Below are 21690 nucleotides of genomic sequence, written 5' to 3'. Positions count from 1 at the left end.
CCTGATGCTGGAAAGATTGAAGGCAAAAGAAAGGAATGACAGAGGATGAGATGGTTGGGTGGCATCACGGACTCAATGGACATGAGTCTGAGCAAGTTCTGGGAGTTGGTGTGCTGCAGTCCATGAGGTTCCAAAGAATCAAACAGGACTGAGCGACTGAACTGAGCTGAACTGAACTGATGCAACACCAAGCCTCGGATTGTGCCTCAACAGCAAGGTAGATGAATCTTACAAATATAACCTTGAATGAAAGAAGCCAGATGCAACATTGTACATTGGTATGATTCTATGTCTGTAAAGTTAAACAATCAGCAGAATTAGTCTGTGTTGCTAAAAGTCAAGATAACGGATACGCTTGTGGGAAGATGGGAAGTAACTGGAGGAGGCCCCCCCTCCCACCTTATTAACGTTCCTTTCCTTGTGTTATATGCTTGTGCTCACTTTGCGATAATTCATCGTTGTATACTTGGGACATGTGACGTTTCATGTATGTTTATTACATTCAAGACAAAGTTTTTAAACTCTCTCTAAATTCGGAAGACTTGCCCCAGGCAGAGCTCATAGACTCCCGGAGGAAGTCTGCCCCAGTCTGAACCTGCGCTTCACCAGATCTCAGCCTTCAGCACAGGGTTGCAGGAGACCATTTTATGGGGGTTGGGGGTTGGAGAACTTCTGGGAGGGACCCGGAGTGGGCATCCGAGACGCTGTGGAGGAAGAGTCTGAGGATCCCTGAAAATTGTGTTCAAAATGTTGTACATACGTGTGCACATGCCTTCCTAGAGGAGGGATCCACAGGTTTCACCTCGTCTACCGCTCCTCAGTCCCGAAAGGGAGGGCCACGCAAGAGGTGATGTCTAGGTCAAGGAACCCGCAATCTAGCTCCTAACCTGGGGCCCAGGCTGTCACACTCACCTTGGGCCTCAGTGTCTCTCTCCAGCGGTCTCCGGGGTTGCTGCGGCTCGTACATCTTGCCGCGGACCTCTCGCTGGCCAGCGGAGATCCCGCCTCGCAGCTCCCGGCGCTGGGCAGAGATGCAGCCGAGGCTCGGCTGTTGAGATGCCGGCGCAAGGGATGGGGGTGTGGCGAGGGCGATCCGCCGGAAGAGCGAACCTTTGGGAGGAGGCGGATCCGCCCCCTCGCGGGCAGGTAAAGCTAGTTGAGGCCCCGGGAGCCGGGTAGGTGTCGCGCGCCGACGAGGAGAATGAGGCTCGTCTGCTCCCTGCTGTGCGCTGCCGCCCTGGGTGAGTGCGCGCTGGAAGCTGGGTGAGGGCGGCCCCTAGGATGGGGATCGGGTACCAGCAGAGGGTCAGCCACGGCGGGACGCTACACTGCCTGGGCTAGGGCGGCTTCAAAGTAGCCCAGAGTCTGGCTGGCTGCAAAGTGCCTTGCACCCCCGGAGGTGCATCAGTACACCCGACAGGCAGTCGCCCTTGAAGAAACCCTATAGCCTAGGACAGCAGTTCACAAACTCCTATGACCAGCCGGCCAAATTCTGCCAGCCGCCTGATATACAGCAGACTGAGCTAAGAATGGGTTTTACATCTTCACATGGGTGGAAGAAAACAAAAAGAAAAATAGTTTTGACACATGAGAATTAAATGAAATTCAAACGTCAGCGTCCATAAAGAACACCTCACTGCAACAGGATCAGGCTCATTCAGTTAAGTCCTATCCACGGCTGCTTTTGGGCTTCCCAGGTGGCTCAGTGGTAAAGAATTCTCCTGCCAGTGCAGGATACGCAGGTTTGATTTCCGGGTGGAGAAGATTCCCTTGGAGGAGGAAATGGTAACCCACTCCAGTATTCTTGCGGGGAAAATCCCATGGACAGAGGGACCTGGCAGGCTACAGCCCATAGAGTCGCAAAGAGTCAGACCTGATTCAGCGTCGAAACAATAACAACAACAATAGCTGCTTTCAGGATTTAAGGCAGCGTTGAGGAGTTGCCGCAGAGTGTATGGCTCACAAAGCTAGTCATTGCCTAGGTAGACCAGTAAGGAAAATGTTCATGACCCCTTGCCTGAAGGCTGTTCATCCCATTTAGAGTGGAGGAAACGGGGTCAGAGGAGAGAACGGACTTTTTCCCCCAGGACTCACAGACTATTAATAGGAGGGGCTGAAGCCCCTGAGGTAATCTTGTCAAGTGTCTAACCAGAAGGATATTTCCTGCACTGAATGTCCAATGCCTCGCATCCCTACTATACACTAGAGAGGTGGACAAATATGGGGGACAAACACCCACCCTAGAATGAGATCCACCCGCCACTCAGTGCCATGTGACTCTGAGTGGTCCCTTGCCCTCTCTGAGCTAATTTACTCCTCAGTTCAGTAGAAATTACTTTTTCACAACAAACACAGCTGCTGTGCACGTGATGTGAGGTCATGTGCCTAAGGGCAGAGCTCTCGGCACAGATGCGTTATCACTGGGAAAAAATCCTGCCCTTAAATGAAGGGGGCCCCTTCCTGTGTTGGGATACGGGCACGGCTCTTGGTTGGGTAATTGTAAGGAAGGTAACAGTACAAGGTCACTGAGCTCATGCAGGTGGAAGCCCTCCCAGGCTGAACGACTGGGTTCTGTCCAGCCCTGGTTCTGTCAGGTCTCAGGTTGTCTTAAGTCATTTCTGGGGCAGCGTATCTATCATGGGGGGAGGGGTAACCTGGGCTGGGCAGAAGAAGGCAGGGTATGCAAGGAGTGCTTTCTGGGCCTCCCTGGCCAGTGGCTGCCATCTAGGGCCACAGAGGGAGCTCTGCTGGGGCTGAGGAAGGCTGGCAGGGTTGCTGCTGCTGTGGTCCAGCTATGGCCACGGGAAATCTATGTGCAGCCCCTTGGTCTCTCCCCGTTCTCCCTGAACAGTGCTTGGGTTGTTTGTTCTTCTCCACCCTTCGCCTGGCAGTGTCAGGCACTGACACTCTCCCAGTCAGCTCTGTGTTTACTAAACAGAGGCGAGAGCTGCCTCTCCTCTGTCCTCGGCCCACTCCACCCCAACATTTCATCCCTCTTGGCCCTCGGCAAGGCTGGAATTGGGGACTGGCTTTCTTCAAAGCTCAGTGTTCTTTTCCAATAAAAATTCTTCAGGTGGCAGATGACAGGAATGTGACCAAACTAGTTAAACTAAAATTGTCAGTGGAGAGGGGGTGGTGGTTAGGAAACGTAAGAGCCAAGAACCAGGGGCTCAGAACAGCCTGTCCCTCCACCTCGGCTTCCGCCTTTCTCGATCTTTTGCTCTTCTGGGGAAGAGATTTCTCCGCACAGTGAGCATGGGCCACCAGATTGAAATATTCGAGGTGGGCTCTGAGTACCCCTTCTTGAAATTGTCACATGATCTGATGGAGTGTTATTGATGGCTGGTGTAGTTTAGGCTATTTGACTCCATTGACCCTTAGCTTGTTTACATACACTCTCTTTCTTTTTAAAATAACTTTTACTTACATTTAAGATAATGCCTTTCTTTATGTACACATACAGTTCAATGAATTTCAACAAATATGCCTACCCACATAACTACCACCACAATCAAAACACAGAACATTTCCGTCACTCTCAAACTGTCCACTATCCCTTCCTAGTCATTCCCATTTTTTCCCACTTTAGATAAGTTTTTCCTTTTCTAAGATTTCACATAAATGGAATTATATAGTACCTAGTCTTTTGTGTCTGGCTAATTTCATTCAGCATAATTGTTTAGAGATTCATCTACATTGTTGTTCACTCCTTTTTACTGCTTAGTAGTATTTCACGATGTGTCTTTACTGCAGTTTGTTTTCCATTACTTTCTTAGTGGATGTTTAGATTGTCTTCAGTTCAGTTCAGTCGCTCAGTCATGTCTGACTCCTTGTGACCCCATGAACTGCAGCATGCCAGGCCTCCCTGTCCATCACCAACTCCTGGAGTTTACCCAAACTCATGTCCGTTAAGTCACTGATGTCATCCAACCATCTCATCCTCTGTCGTCCCCTTCTCCTCCTGCCCTCAATCTTTCCCAGCAAATGAGTTAGCTCTTTGCATCAGGTGGCCAAAGTATTGGAGTTTCAGCTTCAACATCAGTCCTTCCAATGAACACCCAGGACTAATCTCTTTTAGGATGGACTGGTTGGATCTCCTTGCAGCCCAAGGGACTCTCAAGAGTCTTCTCCAACACCACAGTTCAAAAGCATCAGTTCTTTGGCGCTCAGCTTTCTTTATAGTCCAACTCTCACATCTATACATCACTACTGGAAAAACCATAGCCTTGACTAGACGGACTTTTGTTGACAAAGTAATATCTCTACTTTTTAATATGCTGTCTAAGTTGGTCATAACTTTCCTTCCAAGGACTAAGCGTCTTTTAATTTCATGGCTGCAGTCACCATCTGCAGTGATTTTGGAGCCCCCCAAAATAAAGTCAACCACTGTTTCCACTGTTTCCCCATCTATTTGCCATGAAGAGATGGGACTGGATGCCATAATCTTAGTTTTCTGAATGTTGAGCTTTAAGTCAGCTTTTTCAGGTTGGGGATATTATGACTAAAACTGCTTTGACTATTAGTATCCAGGTCTTTGGGTGGACATATATTTTTATTTCTTTTGGGTGAATATCGAAGAGTAGCATTGCTGGGTCATAAGGGTAAGTGTATGTTTAACTTGTTAAGAAAATGTCAATTTTTTTGAGTAGTTGTACCATTTTACATTCCTACCACCAATATGAGAATTTCAGTTGCTCTACATCCTGCTAACACTTGGTGTTGTCAGTATTTTCACAGTTAGCCTTTCTAATAGATACATGTGGTAGCTCACAATGGTTTTAAATTGCATTTCTCTGAAAAGTAATAATGCTGAAGATTTTTTTCATGTTTTTATTGGCCACTTGTATATCTTCTTTTATAAAGTATCTATACAAATATTTCCCTATTTTTCAACTGGATTATTTGACTTCTTGAGTTAAAAAGCCCTTTATATTTTCTAAATGCAAGTCCTTGGTCAGATAAAGTGTATTACTTACACTTTATTTACATATTACTCAGTCATTTCCAACTCTTTGTGACCCCATGGACTATAGCCCACTAGGCTCCTCTGTCGTGGAATTCTCCAGTCAAGAATACTGGAGTGGGTAGCCATTTCCTTCTCCAGGGTATCTTCCCCACCCAGGGATCAAACCTGGGTCTTCAACATGCAGGTAGATTCTTTACTGTCTGAGCCACCAGGGATAGATGTATTATAAATATTTACTCCAAATTTGTGGCTTAGTTTCCCATTTTCTAAATGATTTCTTCTGAAGAGCAAATGTCTTCCATTTTGATCAGGTTCACTTACCTAATTTTCATTTTTTGTTATTATGTTTTGTGTCATCTCTAAAAATATAACTGGCTAGCCCCACAAGTTGCAGTATTTTCCTCTTTATTTTTAGTTTTATAGCTTCAGGTTTTGTATTTTGGTTTATGATACATTTTTAGTTAATTTTTGTGTGTGGTGTAAAGGAAGGGTTGTGATTCATGTTTCTTGTATGGATATCTGGTTTTTCCAGGACTTGTTTTGGAAAAGAATATCCTTTCATCGCAGAATTACCTTGACAGCTTTGTTGAAAATCTACTGCCTCTATAGTAGTAGTAGTGTTATAGTATAGTAGTAGTTTTAGTTGCTCAGTTGAGTCTGACTCTTTTCGATCCCATGGACTATAGTCCACCTGGCTCCTCTTTCCATGGGATTCTCCAGGCAAGAATACTGGAGCGGATTGCTGTTCTCTTATCCAGAGGATCTTCCTGACCCGAGGAACAAACCTGGGTCTCCTGCATTGCAGGCAGATTCTTTACTGTTTGAGCTACAGGGAAGACCCATTGCCTCTATATGGGTCAATTTCTAGACTGTTCTGTTACATTAAGCTTTAATCTCTCCTTATGACAAGATCATGTTGCTTTGGTTACTATAGCTTTATAAGTCTTGAAATCAGATAGTATAAATCCTCTGACTCTATTGTGCTACTTCAGTGTTGGTTTGGCCATATAGATATTTTGCATATCCAAACACAGTTTTGAATCAGGTTATCAATTTCTATAAAAAGCAAGATTAGGTTTGGAGTTTTATTGAGATAGCATTTATAGATTATTTTGAGGTGAGTTGACATCTTAATATTGAGTTTTCTAATCCATGAACATTCTATATCTATTTATTTAGGTCTTCTTTCATTTATCTTGGGAGTATTTTGTAGTTTTCATGTACAGGTCTTATTCATAATTTGTTGAACTTATCTCTAGATAGGTCATTGTAAGTAGTATTTTTAAAGTTTCATTCTTGTAGTTTTTGTCTTTTCAGCATGGTAGAGATCCAGTTGATTTTAGAATATTAACCTCAAATCTGATGATCTTCCTAAACTCATTTATTCCTTAAAGTTTTCTTTGTAGAGAAACATGTTATCTATGAATATAGACAATTTTGTATCTTCTTTTCCAATCTGTGTGGCTTTTGTTTCTCTCTTGAGCTTTGTTAAAATGATTAAGACCTCTATTACAATGTTAGAAGTGATGAGACTGTCTATCTTTGACTTGTTTCTGACCTGAGAGGGAAAGCATTCAGTCCTTCACCATTATGTATGACAGTAAGTGTGATTTTTTTGTAGATGCTCTTTATCAGGTTGAGGACATTTCTTTCTATTCTTATTTTGGAATTTTTAATTGGCTAGTACCTTTTCTGTTCTATTGAGATTATCATATGGATTTTTCTGTTTTATTCTGTAATATGGTGAACTATACTGATTAATTTTTGCACTTATTTTAACTTTTCATTCCTGGGTAAGGGATAAATATGTGTGTGTGTGTGTGTGTGTCTGTGTGTGTGTGTGTGTGTGTGTGTGTGTGTGTGTATTCATGTACTCAAAAAATTTTTGGCTGGATTTGATTTGTTAATATTTTTTGATTTGTTAATGTTTTGTAAATGATTTTTGTGTCTGTGTTCATGGGGGATATTTGGCTGTAGTTTATTTTGTCTTTAATGTCTTTGTTTGGACTTGGTATCAAGTTAATGTTGGGTTTAGAAAATGGATATTTTTTCTAAGGAGTATTTTCTAGGAGTATTACTTTCTCCTCTACTTTATAAGATAGTTTGTGTAGCACTGATGAGACTTCTGTTTTAAGTGTTTGATCGAATTCATCAGTGCAACCACCTGGGTCTAGAACTTCCTTTAACATTCATTGTAGTGCAAGTTTACTGAACCCAAATTCTCTCAACATTTGTTTGCTTGGAAAAGTTTGTTTTTGCCTTCAATTCTTAAAGTTATTTTCATTGGTTGTAGTATCTTGGTTAGTAAGTTATTTTTCTTTTAGCACTCTAGTGATATCATTCTATCGTCTTTAACTTGTGTGGTTTCTGACAAAAAGGGAGATATTTATTGTCTTTGTTCTTCTGTACCTAATTTTGCCCCTTTTGTCTAGTTGCTTCAGAACTGTGATTTTGTAGATTTCATAATATTAGGAAATATTCTGACTGAATATTTCTTCCCATATTTTTTCTTGCCCCTTCCCTCCTTTTTTATCCTGGACTCCAGTTACACGTATGTTAGATCACTTGATACTATATGATAAATCACTGAGGCTCAGGTCATTTGTTTTTTGATCTTTTTTTTCTCTGCTTCATTTTGGATAGTTTCTAATAATGTCTTCCAGATCATCTTTTTTCTTCTGTAGTATCTGTTAATCCCACCAGATGGAATTTTCATTTCAGATATTCTATCTCTAGCAATTCTTTTTGGCTCTTTACATCTTACATTAGTATCCTCATTATGCTCAAGTTTTTCTTTTCTGAAGTGGTCACTATTTATGAAAACTATTTCACATATCCATGATCCTCTCCAGTCAGGAGTTCTTTTACACAATACCACAAGGCTTGACTGGTCATTTGACTCTCCCATCCTGTGAATGGCCCCACAGAGAGCCTCAGTTTTAAACTGGCCTTTGAACCTGCCTGTCATTTTGTCAGCCTTGGCCAGGTTCATCTGGATGGTCCTTGGTGCTGATGATACAGTTGCTGGTGGAGCATTTCCATGGGCAGTACAGGTCCACAAACTTGCCGGCATCATTCTTCATGCTTAGCGCGCATGTGGTGACTCCACAACTAGTGTGAGAGCAGAAAGGAAGTGCCACCTCCCCTGGCAGCACTGATGTCCATGCTTTTTAAAAAATCTCTGAGCATACTTTCAACATTTGAAATAGCTGTTTTAAAGTTATTTTCTGTTAATTTCCTCATCTCTTTTTTACTTCTGGGTCTGATCCTATTGGCTGATTTTCCTCCTGGTTATGGCTTACATTTTCCTGCACCTTCACATGTGTACTAATTTTATTGGTTGCTAGATGTGGTGAATTTTACCTTACTGATACTGGGTTTGTTTTTAATTTAAGGGGTGTCAACCTTTTTTCTGGCAGGCACTCATAATGTCTTCAGATCAGCTAATATTTTACTAATCTTGAAAATACTAATATTTTCAAGATTAGTTTTCAAGATGCTTAGGCTATGTCTAGATTACTTTTCTTTCTAGATCTAGTTTAGCTTACTTCTGGAATCTTTCAAAAATGCACTATTTACTCAATAAGATTTTATCCACTCTGAATGGTGTGAACTCAAATGATTCTTAACCCCGTTTGAACTCTGTGAAATGTTTGGTTTAAGGTCCCCATTAAATTTTCTTTCCCTAGCAGCTGTCCTTGCCTGGCCTCCACAATGATCAGATTGATAATTAGCCAGAATCTCCAGGGTGTGAAAATTCTGGATCTCTATTTCTCTCTCTTTCTACTTTCTTTTTGCACTCCCTGCTCTTTGGTACCCTATGCTGTACATTCTTACTTGCCTCTGCCTTGCCAAACTACCATCTCTGTCTCCTCAGCTTAAAATGACCATCAGACTGTTTCCTCCTCTGCCCTGCCGTCTGGTCATTTTGTCCAGGAAGAGAGCTAGAGTGATTTCAGGGCTTACTTTATTTGTTTCCCTTCTCTCAAGGATCATAGTTGCAAACTTCCTGTTGCCCAGTGTTTTAAAACATTCTTTTTTCATATGTTTTTCCCCAGGGTTTTTTTTTTTTTTTTAATCTTTTTTTCAGTTGTTTAAAGTGCTAGGGCAAGTCCCATATCAGTTATCTCTCACAGGTGGAAACAGAAGTCTATCTGGTTTAATTTTTTTTGTTTTGTGTTTTCTTTGTTTCGCTTAGTTCCCTGTTTTAGTACCATGATTTTGTCAAGGTTTTAGCTTTTCCCTAACGATGCAAATATCATTCACCCTATTTTATATTCACACTGAATGAACTATGGCTATCACTGGGGAGAGGGAAGGAGTGAGGGGTAATATAGAAGTAGGAGAGGGGGAAAAAAGGTTATTATAGGATTGTATGAAATCAGCTGTGTGATACTTTGGAAAATTGTAAAGCACTGACTCTTTCATTCAATAAAAAAATAATTTAAAAACATCAGTAGTGCAAAAGCTGCAGGTTTAGTCATTTGAACATAAGCAAAAGTGATGGAAAATACAGACCTTCTGTAGAAGCTTTCACAGTAAGTGTATACTTTTGAAAAAGGAAAAAACTGCAATTGTATACAGTAGCTCTTTGTGTAACTTAATCTACTTATAAAGCTATTTTCATTTATAGAGTTGTATTGTCTCCATGGTTACCAGTCATTTACAAGAGCAGAATGTTTTAAGAATATGCATTGGCAAGCAGAGTAAACATGCTTTGAAAGGCTCAAAATGCAACGTGAGTTATAACATTGCACACTTCTATTCTGCATAAGGGCACATGGCCCAGCAGCTCCACTCTCTCACTGGCTCTCCTACCCTGGGTGGCTGCTATCAAATGGGCCTGTTCAAACGAAGCTGAAGCACTCCATTTGTCACTTCCTGTCTTTGGTATAGATTTTTCTGAGTGAAATTTTATATCTCTTGCCCCATTTATTTTTGTATTTCCTACTTATAGGCAGTTAAAGAGCAATTACAGGTTTTGGAGTCAAACAGACCTGGGGGTTTCAAGGGTTGGCTTCGTTTCTAGCCTCTGATAGGTTTTTTTGTTTGCTTGCTTAAACTCATCTACAAAATGGGAACATCAGTATTTAACTGGCAAGACAGTTCCAGCAGCTCGAGAAGGGTTGTGAGTGTGGCCCACTGCCTGACACACAGGGCCTCCTCAAAAACTGGTAGCTGTGACTACTGTTACTTTCATCTGGATTTCAACTAAGTTGACATATTGCCCAAATATTGCAAATTTGTAAACAGCATTTTGCTTTCATAATACTGTCAACACTAATTACAACAGTTTAAAGGGCTAGTGAAATGAACTGACACTGATTTTAATGCCCCAGCAGTTACTACTATGGAAGGCTGAAGTATCCAATGTCAAGACAAAGATTCAGGTTCCAACTTCCCTTCCATAAGATTTTTTTCTTTTTTGAGGTGAAATTCACTAACATAAAATTAGTCATTTAAAAGTATGCAATTCAGGGACTTCCCTGGTGGGTCAGGGGCTAAGATTCTGCACTTTCAATGCAGGGAGTCCAGGTTCAATCCCTGGTCAGGGAACTATATCTCACATGCCACAACTGAGAGTTTGCATGCAGCAACTAGAGATCCCGTGTGCCGTAACCAAGACTTGGTGCAACCAAATAAATAAGCAAATATTTAGTGATTAAATGAAGGTATAGATTGAGTAGTATTCAGTATTCACAAGGTTATACAGATACCACCTCTATCCGGTTCCAGCATGACTATCCTGTAGTCATCCTCCTCCCCCAGCCCCTGGCCACCACCAGTTTGCATCTTGATAGATTTACTTATTCAGGATATTTCATATAAATGGAATGATATAATGTATAGCCACTTGTGTCTGACTTCTTTCATTTAATATATTATTTTTGAGATTTATCAATGCTGTAGCATTGCTTTATTCTTTTTATGGTAGATTACATTCTATTGTATGGATATACTATATATTGCTTATCAAGTCATTCCTTGCTGTACATTTGGGTTGTTCCCACCTTTTTTGACCATTGCAAAAAGTGCTGCTGTGAATATTTGTGTATATGTATTTGAGTCAGTTCAGTTCAGTCCCTCAGTCGTGTCTGACTCTTTGAGACCCCATGGCCTGCAGCACTCCAGGCTTCCCCCATCACCAACTCCTGGAGCTTGCTCAAACTCATGTCCATCAAGTTGGTGATGCCATCCAACCATCTCATCCTCTATCATCCCCTTCTCTTCCTGCCTTCAGTCTATCACAGGATCAGGGTCTTTTCATATGAGTCAGTTCTTCACGTCAGGTGGCCAAAGGATTGGAGTTTCAGTTTCAGCATCTGCCCTTCCAATGAATATTCAGGACTGATTTCCTTTAGGATGGACTCGTTTGATCTCCTTGCAGTCCAAGGGACTCTCAAAAGTCTTCTCCAACACCACAGTTCAAAACATCAGTTCTTCAGTGCTCAGCTTTCTTTATGGTCCAACTCTCACATCCATATATGACTACTGGAAAAACCATACGTTTGTCTAGACGGACCTTTGTCAGCAAAGTAATGTCTGTGCTTTTTGATATGCTATCCAGGTTTGTCATAGCTTTTCTCCCAAGGAGCAAGCGTCTTTTAATTTCATGGCTGCAGTCACCATCTGCAATGATTTTGGAGCCCAAGAAAATAGTCTCTCACTGTTTCCATTGTTTTCCCATCTATTTGCCATGAGATGATGGGATCAGACACCAGGATCTTTGTTTTCTGAATGTTGAGTTTTAAGCCAACTTTTTCACTCTCTTTTACTTTTATCAAGAGGCTCTTCAGTTCCTCTTCACTTTCTGCCATAAGGGTGGTATCATCTGCAAATCTGAGGTTATTGTTAATTCTTCTGGCAATCTTGATTCCAGCTTGTGTTTCATCCAGCCCAACATTTCGCATGGTCTACTCTGCATATGAGTTAAATAAGCAGGGTGACAATATATAGCCTTGATGTACTCCTTTCCCAACTTGGAACCAGTCTGTTTTTCCATCTCCAGTTCTAACTGTTGCTTCTTGACCTGCATACAGATTTCTCAGGAGTGTTTGAATGCCTGTTTTCAATCCTTTTGGGTATATGCTGCTGCTGCTGCTGCTAAGTGGCTTCAGTTGTGTCCAACTCTGTGCGACCCCATAGATGGCAGCCCACCAGGCTCCCCTGTCCTTGGGATTCTCCAGGCAAGAACACTGGAGTGGGTTGCCATTTCCTTCTCCATTTGGGTATATACTTATACCCAAAAGTATGAGTGGGTGATATAGTAATTCTATATTTAACTTTTGGGGGGTGCTTTTGGCTTTTTTCCCCCAACGGGAAAGGTACAGTCAGAGGAATGGGACCTACCACATAGCCAGTCCAATTTGTGTCTACTCCTCTCAGGCAACCCTTGACCTTGTCTTCAACCTCTCCGTCCAGCAGAGAATGGTGAGTTCTATGGCTCCCTTACACACCTGGCCTCTCTTCCCTAGGGCTGTGTCTGGCTGTCCCTGAGAAAACTGTGAGATGGTGCACTGTCTCGAATCTTGAGGCTAGTAAGTGCTATAGTTTCCAAGACAATATGAAAAAAGTCCTCTCAGTGGATGGTCCTCATGTCACCTGTGTGAAGAGAACCTCTTACCTTGATTGCATCAGGGCCATCGCGGTAAGTCACTACTGTCTAAGAAGAGTGGGGGGAAATCCATACTTTCTAGTTCTTTTTCTGTACTTGCTATAGTTTATTGCTCTAGAACAATTTTCTCCCCAAATGAACTAGACTTGAAAGTACAGGGACTGTGTGTAGATGAAAATATAGATGCTCAACATTCATTAATAGTGAAAACAGCAATATTAATAATATTTAAACAACTGATAGATAAGATTCAGTGAGAATGCCCATAGTAAAGCACAGCCAGATTTATACTGAAAGAGAAATGTATAAATAGTCATAAATAAACAAGAAGTTTTAGTGTCACTGTTATTACTTAATACTGTTTTTGGAATTTCTTAGTAATGCAATGATATAAAATGATAGAAACAAACAAAATGTCAATATTTTCAGATGCTTACATGCCTATAAAGCATAATGAAATCAAGAGAAATACTACTATAATTATTAATGAAAAAAGTACTTTGGTAAAAGATTAATATATCACAATTTAATGTCATTTTAACTGTCAGTGGTCACTAGTTGGGGAAAAAGAACCCCAAATTATGATCTTATTTACATGTAAGATGATACATAGAAAAATGTTTCAGGGAAAAAATTGTATGAGAGATCTGCAAGATTACTGTAAATATAATACAAAAACCTGAGACAAATGAACAATATTATTAATAAATTAAAACATATGCTGTATTCCCAGATAGGAAGACTAAACTTTATATATTTGCATATTCTCCCAAAGTTGATTCATAAATTTAATATAATTTTATCAAAATTATATTAAAATTTTTTTAAGTCAATAAAATAACTTTGCAATTCTTAAGTGTGGATGAGAATATAAAATAGTATTATGAAAATTAAAATGAGCAGGGGAGTAGCTGAGGCCTGTCTGAAACTAGAACGTATTTAATAACAGTATTGCAAAGAACAAGGTCCTGGAAGAGAACAAGATTTAGACGTATTTCCAGCTTTCTAAAAGTAGCTAATTATCCACATGATATGATATAGATGCAAACTATGAATGTCCAGCACTATGACATTGGGTTCCAGACTTAATGGTTAGATCCACATAGATTTAGACACTGTGTGACAAGGCAAATTTTCCAAACAAAAGACTGAGAAAGGATTGTTTAATCAGACAATTGGATAGCTATTTAGAAATAAAATCGACTGAGATTTTTAATACATTTACCAAAATAAACTCCTAGCTTGACTCAATTTGACTAATGTAGCTAGATGTAACAAGATAAATCAGAAAAGTAGACAAATTTGGAAATGTAAAAGTTTTAAGTCTCTGACAAAAAAAAAAATTAAAGCCCTAAGCCTACAGAAAAGTATATTCACATCAGCTATAACAAAGCAATGTGATCTAAAAGCTATATAAAGATGTCATTTAAATTTATAAGAAATGCTTAAGAATAACAAGCTATAAACAAGCTACTCACAGAAATTACAACTAATGATGATATAAACAAGGAAGGAAAATTCTTCATCCTTTTTAATAATCAAAGAAATGCAAATAAAAGCATCCTTAAAGTAACAGTTTATATTTTTTAATGTAGTATTATTTCTTAAAAGATAGCATTTCTTGCTGATAGTTTTACATGAAATTAGCATGCATTGCTAATTATACATTATAAATTATAAATTATAATTTATACATCACTTCTGGAAAAAATTTGGAAAGATCCTGTAAGGGTCATAAAGATACACACAAGCTTTTATTTATTTTCTGAAATTCTCATTATAAATTACACATTTGTATGCTGTGCTATGCTTAGTTGCTCAGTCGTGTCTGACTCTTTGTGACCCCATGGACTGCAGCCCACCAGGCTCCTCTGTCCACGGAGATTCTCCAGGCAAGAATACTGGAGTGGGTTGCCATGCCCTCCAGTTGAAGAAAAAAGATTTCCATAAGGGCTAGGGAAATGGTCTAACCTGATTTTTGAGAAGAGGGTATGAGGTTACTGCTTTTCTCAGGAAGGAGGGAATCCTTGACAGATTCTTGAAGAGGCAATCCAGACTTAAGAGTGTAAAACATGACTCTTATGGATGGAAATGCCAGATGGAAATGGAGAAGAGGGCGACAGAGGATGACATGGCTGGACAGCATCACCTATTTAGTGGACATGAACTTGGGCAAACTCTGGGATACAGTGAGGTGCAGGGAGGCCTGGAATGCTGCAGTCCATGGGATCACAGAGTCGGACACGACTTGGTGACTGAACAACGGCAACATGGATGGAAATATTCTGATTCATTCACTTATCCAACAATATTTGTTGTACTCCTATCAGTAATAGGTGCTGGGCTTTGTTAAGATAAAACAACAGAACACTAACATCCCCACCTTGGTGGAGCTTGCATTCCAAAGGGGAGGACAAACAATAAATGAAGAAGGTTTGTCAGATGGTTGCTAAGGGCTCAGGAGAAAAACAGTGTTTCCAGCATTTGGGAGGTGGTAGTTTTAAAAGCATGGTTGGGGAAAGGTTTTTGAGCCAACATGAGGGAGGTGGAAGAGGTGTGAGCTGTGCAAATATCCCAGGGCATACAAGTGACCCTGGCGGAGGATTAAGTGAGTCTTTCTTGGAGCTGAGGGGCTTCATTCATGCCTGGCCTTTCTTCTTTCAGGCACACGAAGCAGATGCTGTGATGGTGGATGGTGGTTTGGTCTATGAGGCAGGCCTGAGGCCCTACAACCTGAAGCCTGTCGTGGCAGAGTTCTATGGGTCAAAAGATGGTGCGTCTCCCGTGGGGACCCGGGTCTCTGTCCTGACACAGCTGCTGTGGGGGGAGGCAAGGACTCTGTCGGTGTTATACTTGCAGAGAACAAGTTGCTGGGGTTCTTTGTACTGTGGAAGGCTGTCCCCAGTGCTGACCTGTGGAGCTGGGACCTTGGCTCTTTCTGGGAAGCTGTGAACTTTAAGCCTCAATGGGAATGCTGCTGGGTGCTGCTGAGTGAGAGGGGATGTGCTGTCCGGAGTCCACTGCCCACTCAGGGGGGTTGCATCAATGGGACGCCTCTCTGGAGACACATATCCCCGGACAGCCTCTCCTTTTGCCAAGTCCCCTGCAGGTGCTAGAGAATATGGGCAGTGAATGTTGTGAGAAGGGACTTTAAAGAGCTGAAGAATGAGGTGCCTGTCCTATTTGTCCATAAATTTCGCCGGTGTGTGCTGGAGCACAGCTTGCCTCAATCTGAGTCCAACTTGCAGGCCCCGGCAGAATCTTTGGATGCCCTGTGTACCTTCCTCCCACACCTTCACCTTTGTGGCTGTGCTGCAGACAGAGGAGCAGAGAAGGGGAGAAGCAGTAACATCACGATGTTACTAGGATGACTGGGAGCTGTAGGTCCTCCAGTCTATTGCCTTGAAAAGGGACAGTTTGCTTTTTTCAGTCAATCAGGGGCCTTTCCCTTTCCTTTTCTACCTGTTTACTAGAAGGTGCTGCAGGTCCTAGAATCCCCCAGGCTCCACTGCACACACTCTGGAAGTTTGGTAGCAATGATGTGGCATCTTGCCTCGGCCCTTCTTTCTCTGCTGCTTTGCAGATCCACAGACTCACCATTATGCTGTAGCTGTGGTGAAAAAGGGCAGCAACTTCCAGCTGAATCAGCTCCAGGGCAAGAAGTCCTGCCACACAGGCCTGGGGTGGTCTGCCGGGTGGAACATCCCCATGAGGATACTTCTTCCCTCTGACTGGTCCCAAGAAGGTAAGCTGGCCAGGGTGGGGTGCCCTTGGGAAGGGTTCCTATTACTGGGACTCACATGGATTGTATTGGGGCCTTGCAATCATTGCCAGGTGTACGGGTTTCATAATGTCCAAGATGGGGTAAGGACAACTTGCTTTAAACATGTACTGGCTGGATTTGCTGCATCAGCGACCCTTGTGACTGGCAGCTGAGACTTCCCTTCCTTCAGCCAAAGAGACCCTGTCTCTGAGCTCCTGGCAGCCCCACATTCGTGGTATCCCAGCAGTGGGGTTTGACAAGGGCCGTGGTGGAGGCTCATGAGAAAGGGGAGCTCCCTTCCAGCTGCCCAGGAAGACTCTCTAAGGGTGAACACCATATCACCAGCAGTCAGGCCGCAATGCCTAGGGTGAGGGCTGGGGGTGAAGGCAAGAGGAGATGAGTGGACCGGAGCTCAGTTATGATGAGCCAGGGTGAACCGAGGGTGCCTTTTTGTCCCCTGAAAGATAGCCAGATTTTCTGCACTTTGCAAAAGTGTTTCTTTTTGAGCTCTGCCAGCTCTGCAACATTTATGTTTCACCTGTGTTTTGGGCTGCAAAGGTCAGATGGGGTGCTGCAGCCTGGGCCACAGCTCTGGCTATATTTTCTTGGGGTTCCATCTTGCTTTGAGTTGTTGGACGTCTGTCTGGGTGGTTATGTTGGCACACCCACTCGCATGAAGCAAGTGAATGCAACCCCCTCCCGTGAATTCCTGGAAGAGGGATCCATCCCCATGAGCCACCATGGGCCCTGGATCAGAAGAGGAGAAAACTGGGTGGGACCATTTCCTGAGATAAGGAAGGACTGTTGGGGTTCCTGAGTGTTTAGATTTCTGTGCTCCCCACCACCACTCCCGAGCCTCTGTGTTGGTGACTGAGCCAGGTGAGGAGCACTGGGGTTGCCTGGTTCAGTGCAGCTCAGCAGCTTTGGAGCCCTGCAGTGGACACGCTGGGAAACTTCTGGAGACCCAGGCCCACACGTGAGCCATCCATGCTTTTGGACCAGGCACTGTTGGCCACCTCTACATGCCCACTTCCTCACAATAGTCTGAAGCAGTGCATTCAAATATCTGCGCTCTCACATAGGGCTACTCACACACACACACACATACACACACACACACACACACACACGACCCAGGGGCCCCGCCAGCTCATGCCCTGAAGTCCATGTGTCTGTGTTGAGCAGCAGTGGCCAAGTTCTTCGCGGGCAGCTGCGTCCCCTGTGCGGATCAGTCGAACTTCCCCCAACTGTGCCAACTGTGTGCGGGAAAAGGGATGGACAAGTGTGCCTGCTCCCACCATGAACCATACTTCGGCTACTCGGGGGCTTTCAAGTGAGTGGGGCCCCCTTCTCTTCCTCTCTCTGATGTTGGGGAAACTGAAGAACAGGGAGTAGATGGGGCCTGCCCCAGACCACCTGAAGTGTCCTGGTGAAACCTTGGGTTTTGACTGTCTCCCATGGCACATCCTCATTCCTGCCTGTCCTGCAGAGGAGTCTTCTGTGTGGGGGGGGCTGTCATCTACCCACAGCCTGGAGTCTGGACCAGGGAGGCCTCTGGGATCCATAGACACAGGCTTGAGCACCCAGCCAGGCCGAAGATCAGGTCCTGCCCCGAGCCCTTCACTGGCTGCTCTCTGCCTGAGCATCTCCATGCCGGGTACAAGTGCTGTGTCTCCCCACCTCCTCCTCAGCCCTGTGCCCGAAGGCAGCTTTCCATTCAACATGCCTGCAAGGGACATCACTAACATTCGAAACCCGAGCAAAACTGACCAGGTATCCAGGCTGTCTAGAGTTTTTTATACTCTATGTGCTGTGCTAAGATACTTCAGTCACGTCCGACTCTTTGCAACCCTATAGCCTATCAGGCTCCTCTGTCCATGGGCTTCTCCGGGTGAGAATACTGGAGTGGGTCCTCTATGTAAAAGGCTTTTGACCTAAAAGAAAAAAGTACAAAAACCCTATTGCTTCAGGCTGCCTACAAAGAGGAAGGTGAGGGTCCTTCTTTTGAACCATCCCTCCCCAGAGTTGCCTGGGACAGGGCTTATGGGGCTCCTGCCTATTTCAAACCCGGGCTTGGCTCTGGGGGTTCAAAGACTCCTCAGACAGGGCTGTTGCCTCTGCAAGGACTGACTGAAGCCTGGGAAACTGCAGGCGAAGCCCTGTCAGCCAGTTGCTGGGGCAGAGCATGGGGGGGGGGGGCTGCTGGCGGAGTGGGGGGTGAGCCTATGTTGTAGACAGTGACCTGACCACAGCCGTCCTGTTGCTCAGGTGTCTGCAGGACGGTGTGGGGGATGTGAGCTTCGTGAGGCACCTGACGGTATTTGGTAAGTCAGACGGAGGAAGAATCTTGTGGCCACACCCTGGCCAGAGGAACTGCTTCTTTCCTAAGTTTCCTTATATCTAGAGATGGGTCATGCCAAGATCTTTAATGAAATAGAATTTCTGTATAATGACACTTCCATTATTTGTGCTTTGTTTAGTGTTCAGTTTGTTCAGTTTATAAATCTACTGAACAAATTTTCTGAACATTTAAACATTCAGTTCAGTTCAGTTCAGTCACTGAGTCGTGTCTGACTCTTTGCGACCCCATGAATCGCAGCACGCCAGGCCTCCCTGTCCATCACAAACTCCCAGAGTTTACTCAAACTCATGTGCATCGAGTTGGTGATGCCATCCAGCCATCTCATCCTGTCTCGTCCCCTTCTCCTCCTGCCCCATTTAAACATTACTTACCAACTAATAAAGCAAGGTTTAATAATTAGATTCTCTTAGTCACTGAAATGCCAAATTCAGATCTAATCATGATCTCCTGAATGCTTCTTTATAAACAGTTCCTAAATGTTTTCTTTAATCACCTTAAACAAATAAATTCTTATAATGATTGCAGAACTTGTTAGCACATCTCCAATTAAATCTGCTGCAAAGCATTACTACTGTGGACAAAAATGTATTTCTTCTTTATTTCTATGTTAAAAAAAAAAAAAAAACCCTTTCCAAAGTTTTGGGCAATTTATCAGAAACAAATAAAATAGTGTTTCATATGAGTTCAGTTTTCAGAGTCTAAGTTTTATAACCAGTTAAATTTCTATCAGACACAGAACACATTTGTAACACTTAAGATGTTTAAACAAGAGATGTATATTTTATACTCAGTTTATTTTTAAAATCACTGTCTGCTACCTCAAGCAGAATTTTGAGCCTTCACTTTTTCTGGGGGCCTTGATTCCTTGCAGATTGGTCTCTTTCCCTAACATGAAACAGAAGTGTACTGGCTTTGTTCCCTCACCTCAGCCGTTCATAATTCACTGTTCCCTCATTATAATACACTGACCTGGTTTGTTAGCCTTTTGGCAATTGATGTGTGTCTTATTATCAGTAATTTTCATTAGCAGGGGAATCTATGGGTCTCTTCTCCCAAAATCAAGTTACTCTCAATAGTTGTCATTGTTATTTTCTGTGATTGCTCAAGTTGGAACAGTTAGGCCAATGGACAGAATCTTCTAACACTCACTCTGGAGAACTGAAAACATCCTCACTTTCTGAAAACAACCAATTGTCTGAGACCATCTAGATTTCCCTTTGCTGAAAGTTGTATGTCCACTATTACACACAATCCTGTGTTACCTTTTAAGTGGGAGTTTCTGAGAGACTGTCTACTGGGCTTAGGGGTGAAAATGAGTTTTGGTGAGCTGCTGCCAGCACTGAGCCCTAGAAAGACTGAGGTGGAAACATTCTTTCTTTCTGAAGCTATTAGATCATATTGTTCTTTTAACTTTAACATTACAAAATTTGTTTAAATTTTTCTTTTAATATGAAGCTTTAAAATGTGTTTTCTCTGCAACATGTCTGGTTAAATGGAACTGTTCACAGGCACTCTAATTGTACTACTCATTCTCTTTCAGTATAGGATTTTATCAACCTAAGATATGAGTTTTCTAGGGCTGCCATTACAGAGTACAGTCATCTCTCAGTTTACCAGCATTTGCAGGTCGTCAAGTCCCTAGATTACTTATAATACTTAATCAATGTAAATGCTATGCAAATAGTTGACTCCATGGAAAATTCAAGTTTTGCTTTATGGAATTTCCTGGAATTAAAAAAAATCTTTGCAGATGTGGAACCTAGAAATATAGTGAGCGGCTGTAACACACTGAGTGGCTTAAGCAACAGAAATTCATTCTCTGAGTTCTAGAGGCTAGAATTCTAAGATTGGGATGTTGGCAGGGCTGGTTCTTCCTGAGGGCTGTGAGGGAGAATCTGTTCTATGCTCCCCCCACCCCTGCGGCTTCTGATGTTTGCTGGCAGTCTTTGGTGTCATTGGCCTGCAGTTCCATCACCCCAATCTCTGTCTTTCCCTCCACATGGCGTTCTCCCAGTGTGTGTGTGTCTGTTTGTGTCCAAATTTCCCCTTTTGGGAAGGATACCAGTCATATGGGATCAGGAGTCACCCTACTCCACTATGACCTCATCTTTTTGTTTGTTTGTTTCCAAAAAAATCTTTTATTTACAAAAACAGACAACGAGCTAGACTTTGCACAAGGCTGTAGTTTTCCAACCACTGCTCTATCCTGTTTAATGTATTTGTCTATCTATGCATCAGTGCTAAATGGCTTGAATTATAGTTTTTAAGTAATGTTTCACATCTTCTAAGCCCAGCTCTGCTTCAACTCATTTTGCTTTTTCTCCAAAATGTCTTATTATTCTTGGTACATTGCAGTTCCATATAGATTTTTTTCTTTTTTTTTTTTTTTTTTTTTTTTTTTTTTAGTTGACTAAAGTCTACACTTTCCTAACTTTTTACCTAATGTATTTTTTCTGTGCTAGTATTCTAAGATACCAGTTACAACCTCATCTTAACTGATTACCCCTGTACTGTCTCTATTTCCAAATAAGGTCATATTCTGAGGTGCTGGGGATTAGGACCTCAACATATGAATTTTAGGGGGACACAGTTCAACCCAGAATACCTTCTAATACCTAGACTAGGGGAGCCAAAGAGTCTGTTTTCCTCACATGGTTTTTTGGTCCTTCTTTGTACCTGTATAGTATCCTGACTGGGTCCATTGGCCTTCATCCATCTCTCAACCCGCTGCCACCTTCCCCCAGCAGACTCTGTCCCCAGAGGAGTATTGCCACTTTAGTGAGGACCTGAATTGTCCCCGCAGCATGGCTCTGTGTCAGCCCCAGACTAGGTCAGACTTTGATGAGTTCCCTTAATCCTTCAAGCCTCAGTCTCCTCATCTCTGCAATGGGATAATCACATTACAAGCCTCCCCCCGTTGTTATGAGGATTAAATGAAACAGAGCATAGAGAGCTTCAGCTCAGTCTCTGGTGTGCTATGAGCT

General features: G+C 42.7%; 1 protein-coding gene across 2 annotated transcripts in view; it reads left to right on the top strand.

The window, feature by feature from the left end:
- Positions 1 to 1098: 1098 nt before the first annotated feature.
- LOC122445318 (inhibitor of carbonic anhydrase-like) overlaps positions 1099 to 21690 on the top strand; it is a 43338-nt gene continuing 22746 nt past the window's right edge. For both annotated transcript variants that reach the window (XM_043474377.1, XM_043474375.1), the window contains exons 1-6: positions 1099 to 1241; positions 12442 to 12614; positions 15246 to 15354; positions 16165 to 16326; positions 17530 to 17677; positions 18613 to 18668. In XM_043474377.1, coding sequence (XP_043330312.1) covers positions 1202 to 1241; positions 12442 to 12614; positions 15246 to 15354; positions 16165 to 16326; positions 17530 to 17677; positions 18613 to 18668 — 688 coding nt within the window. In that variant the 5' untranslated portion in view covers positions 1099 to 1201. The remainder of the gene's footprint in view (positions 1242 to 12441; positions 12615 to 15245; positions 15355 to 16164; positions 16327 to 17529; positions 17678 to 18612; positions 18669 to 21690) is intronic.

Source organism: Cervus canadensis, chromosome 7, assembly GCF_019320065.1.
Source record: "Cervus canadensis isolate Bull #8, Minnesota chromosome 7, ASM1932006v1, whole genome shotgun sequence".
NCBI classification, from domain to species: domain Eukaryota; kingdom Metazoa; phylum Chordata; class Mammalia; order Artiodactyla; family Cervidae; genus Cervus; species Cervus canadensis.
This window is presented reverse-complemented; position numbering and strand designations above follow the sequence as displayed.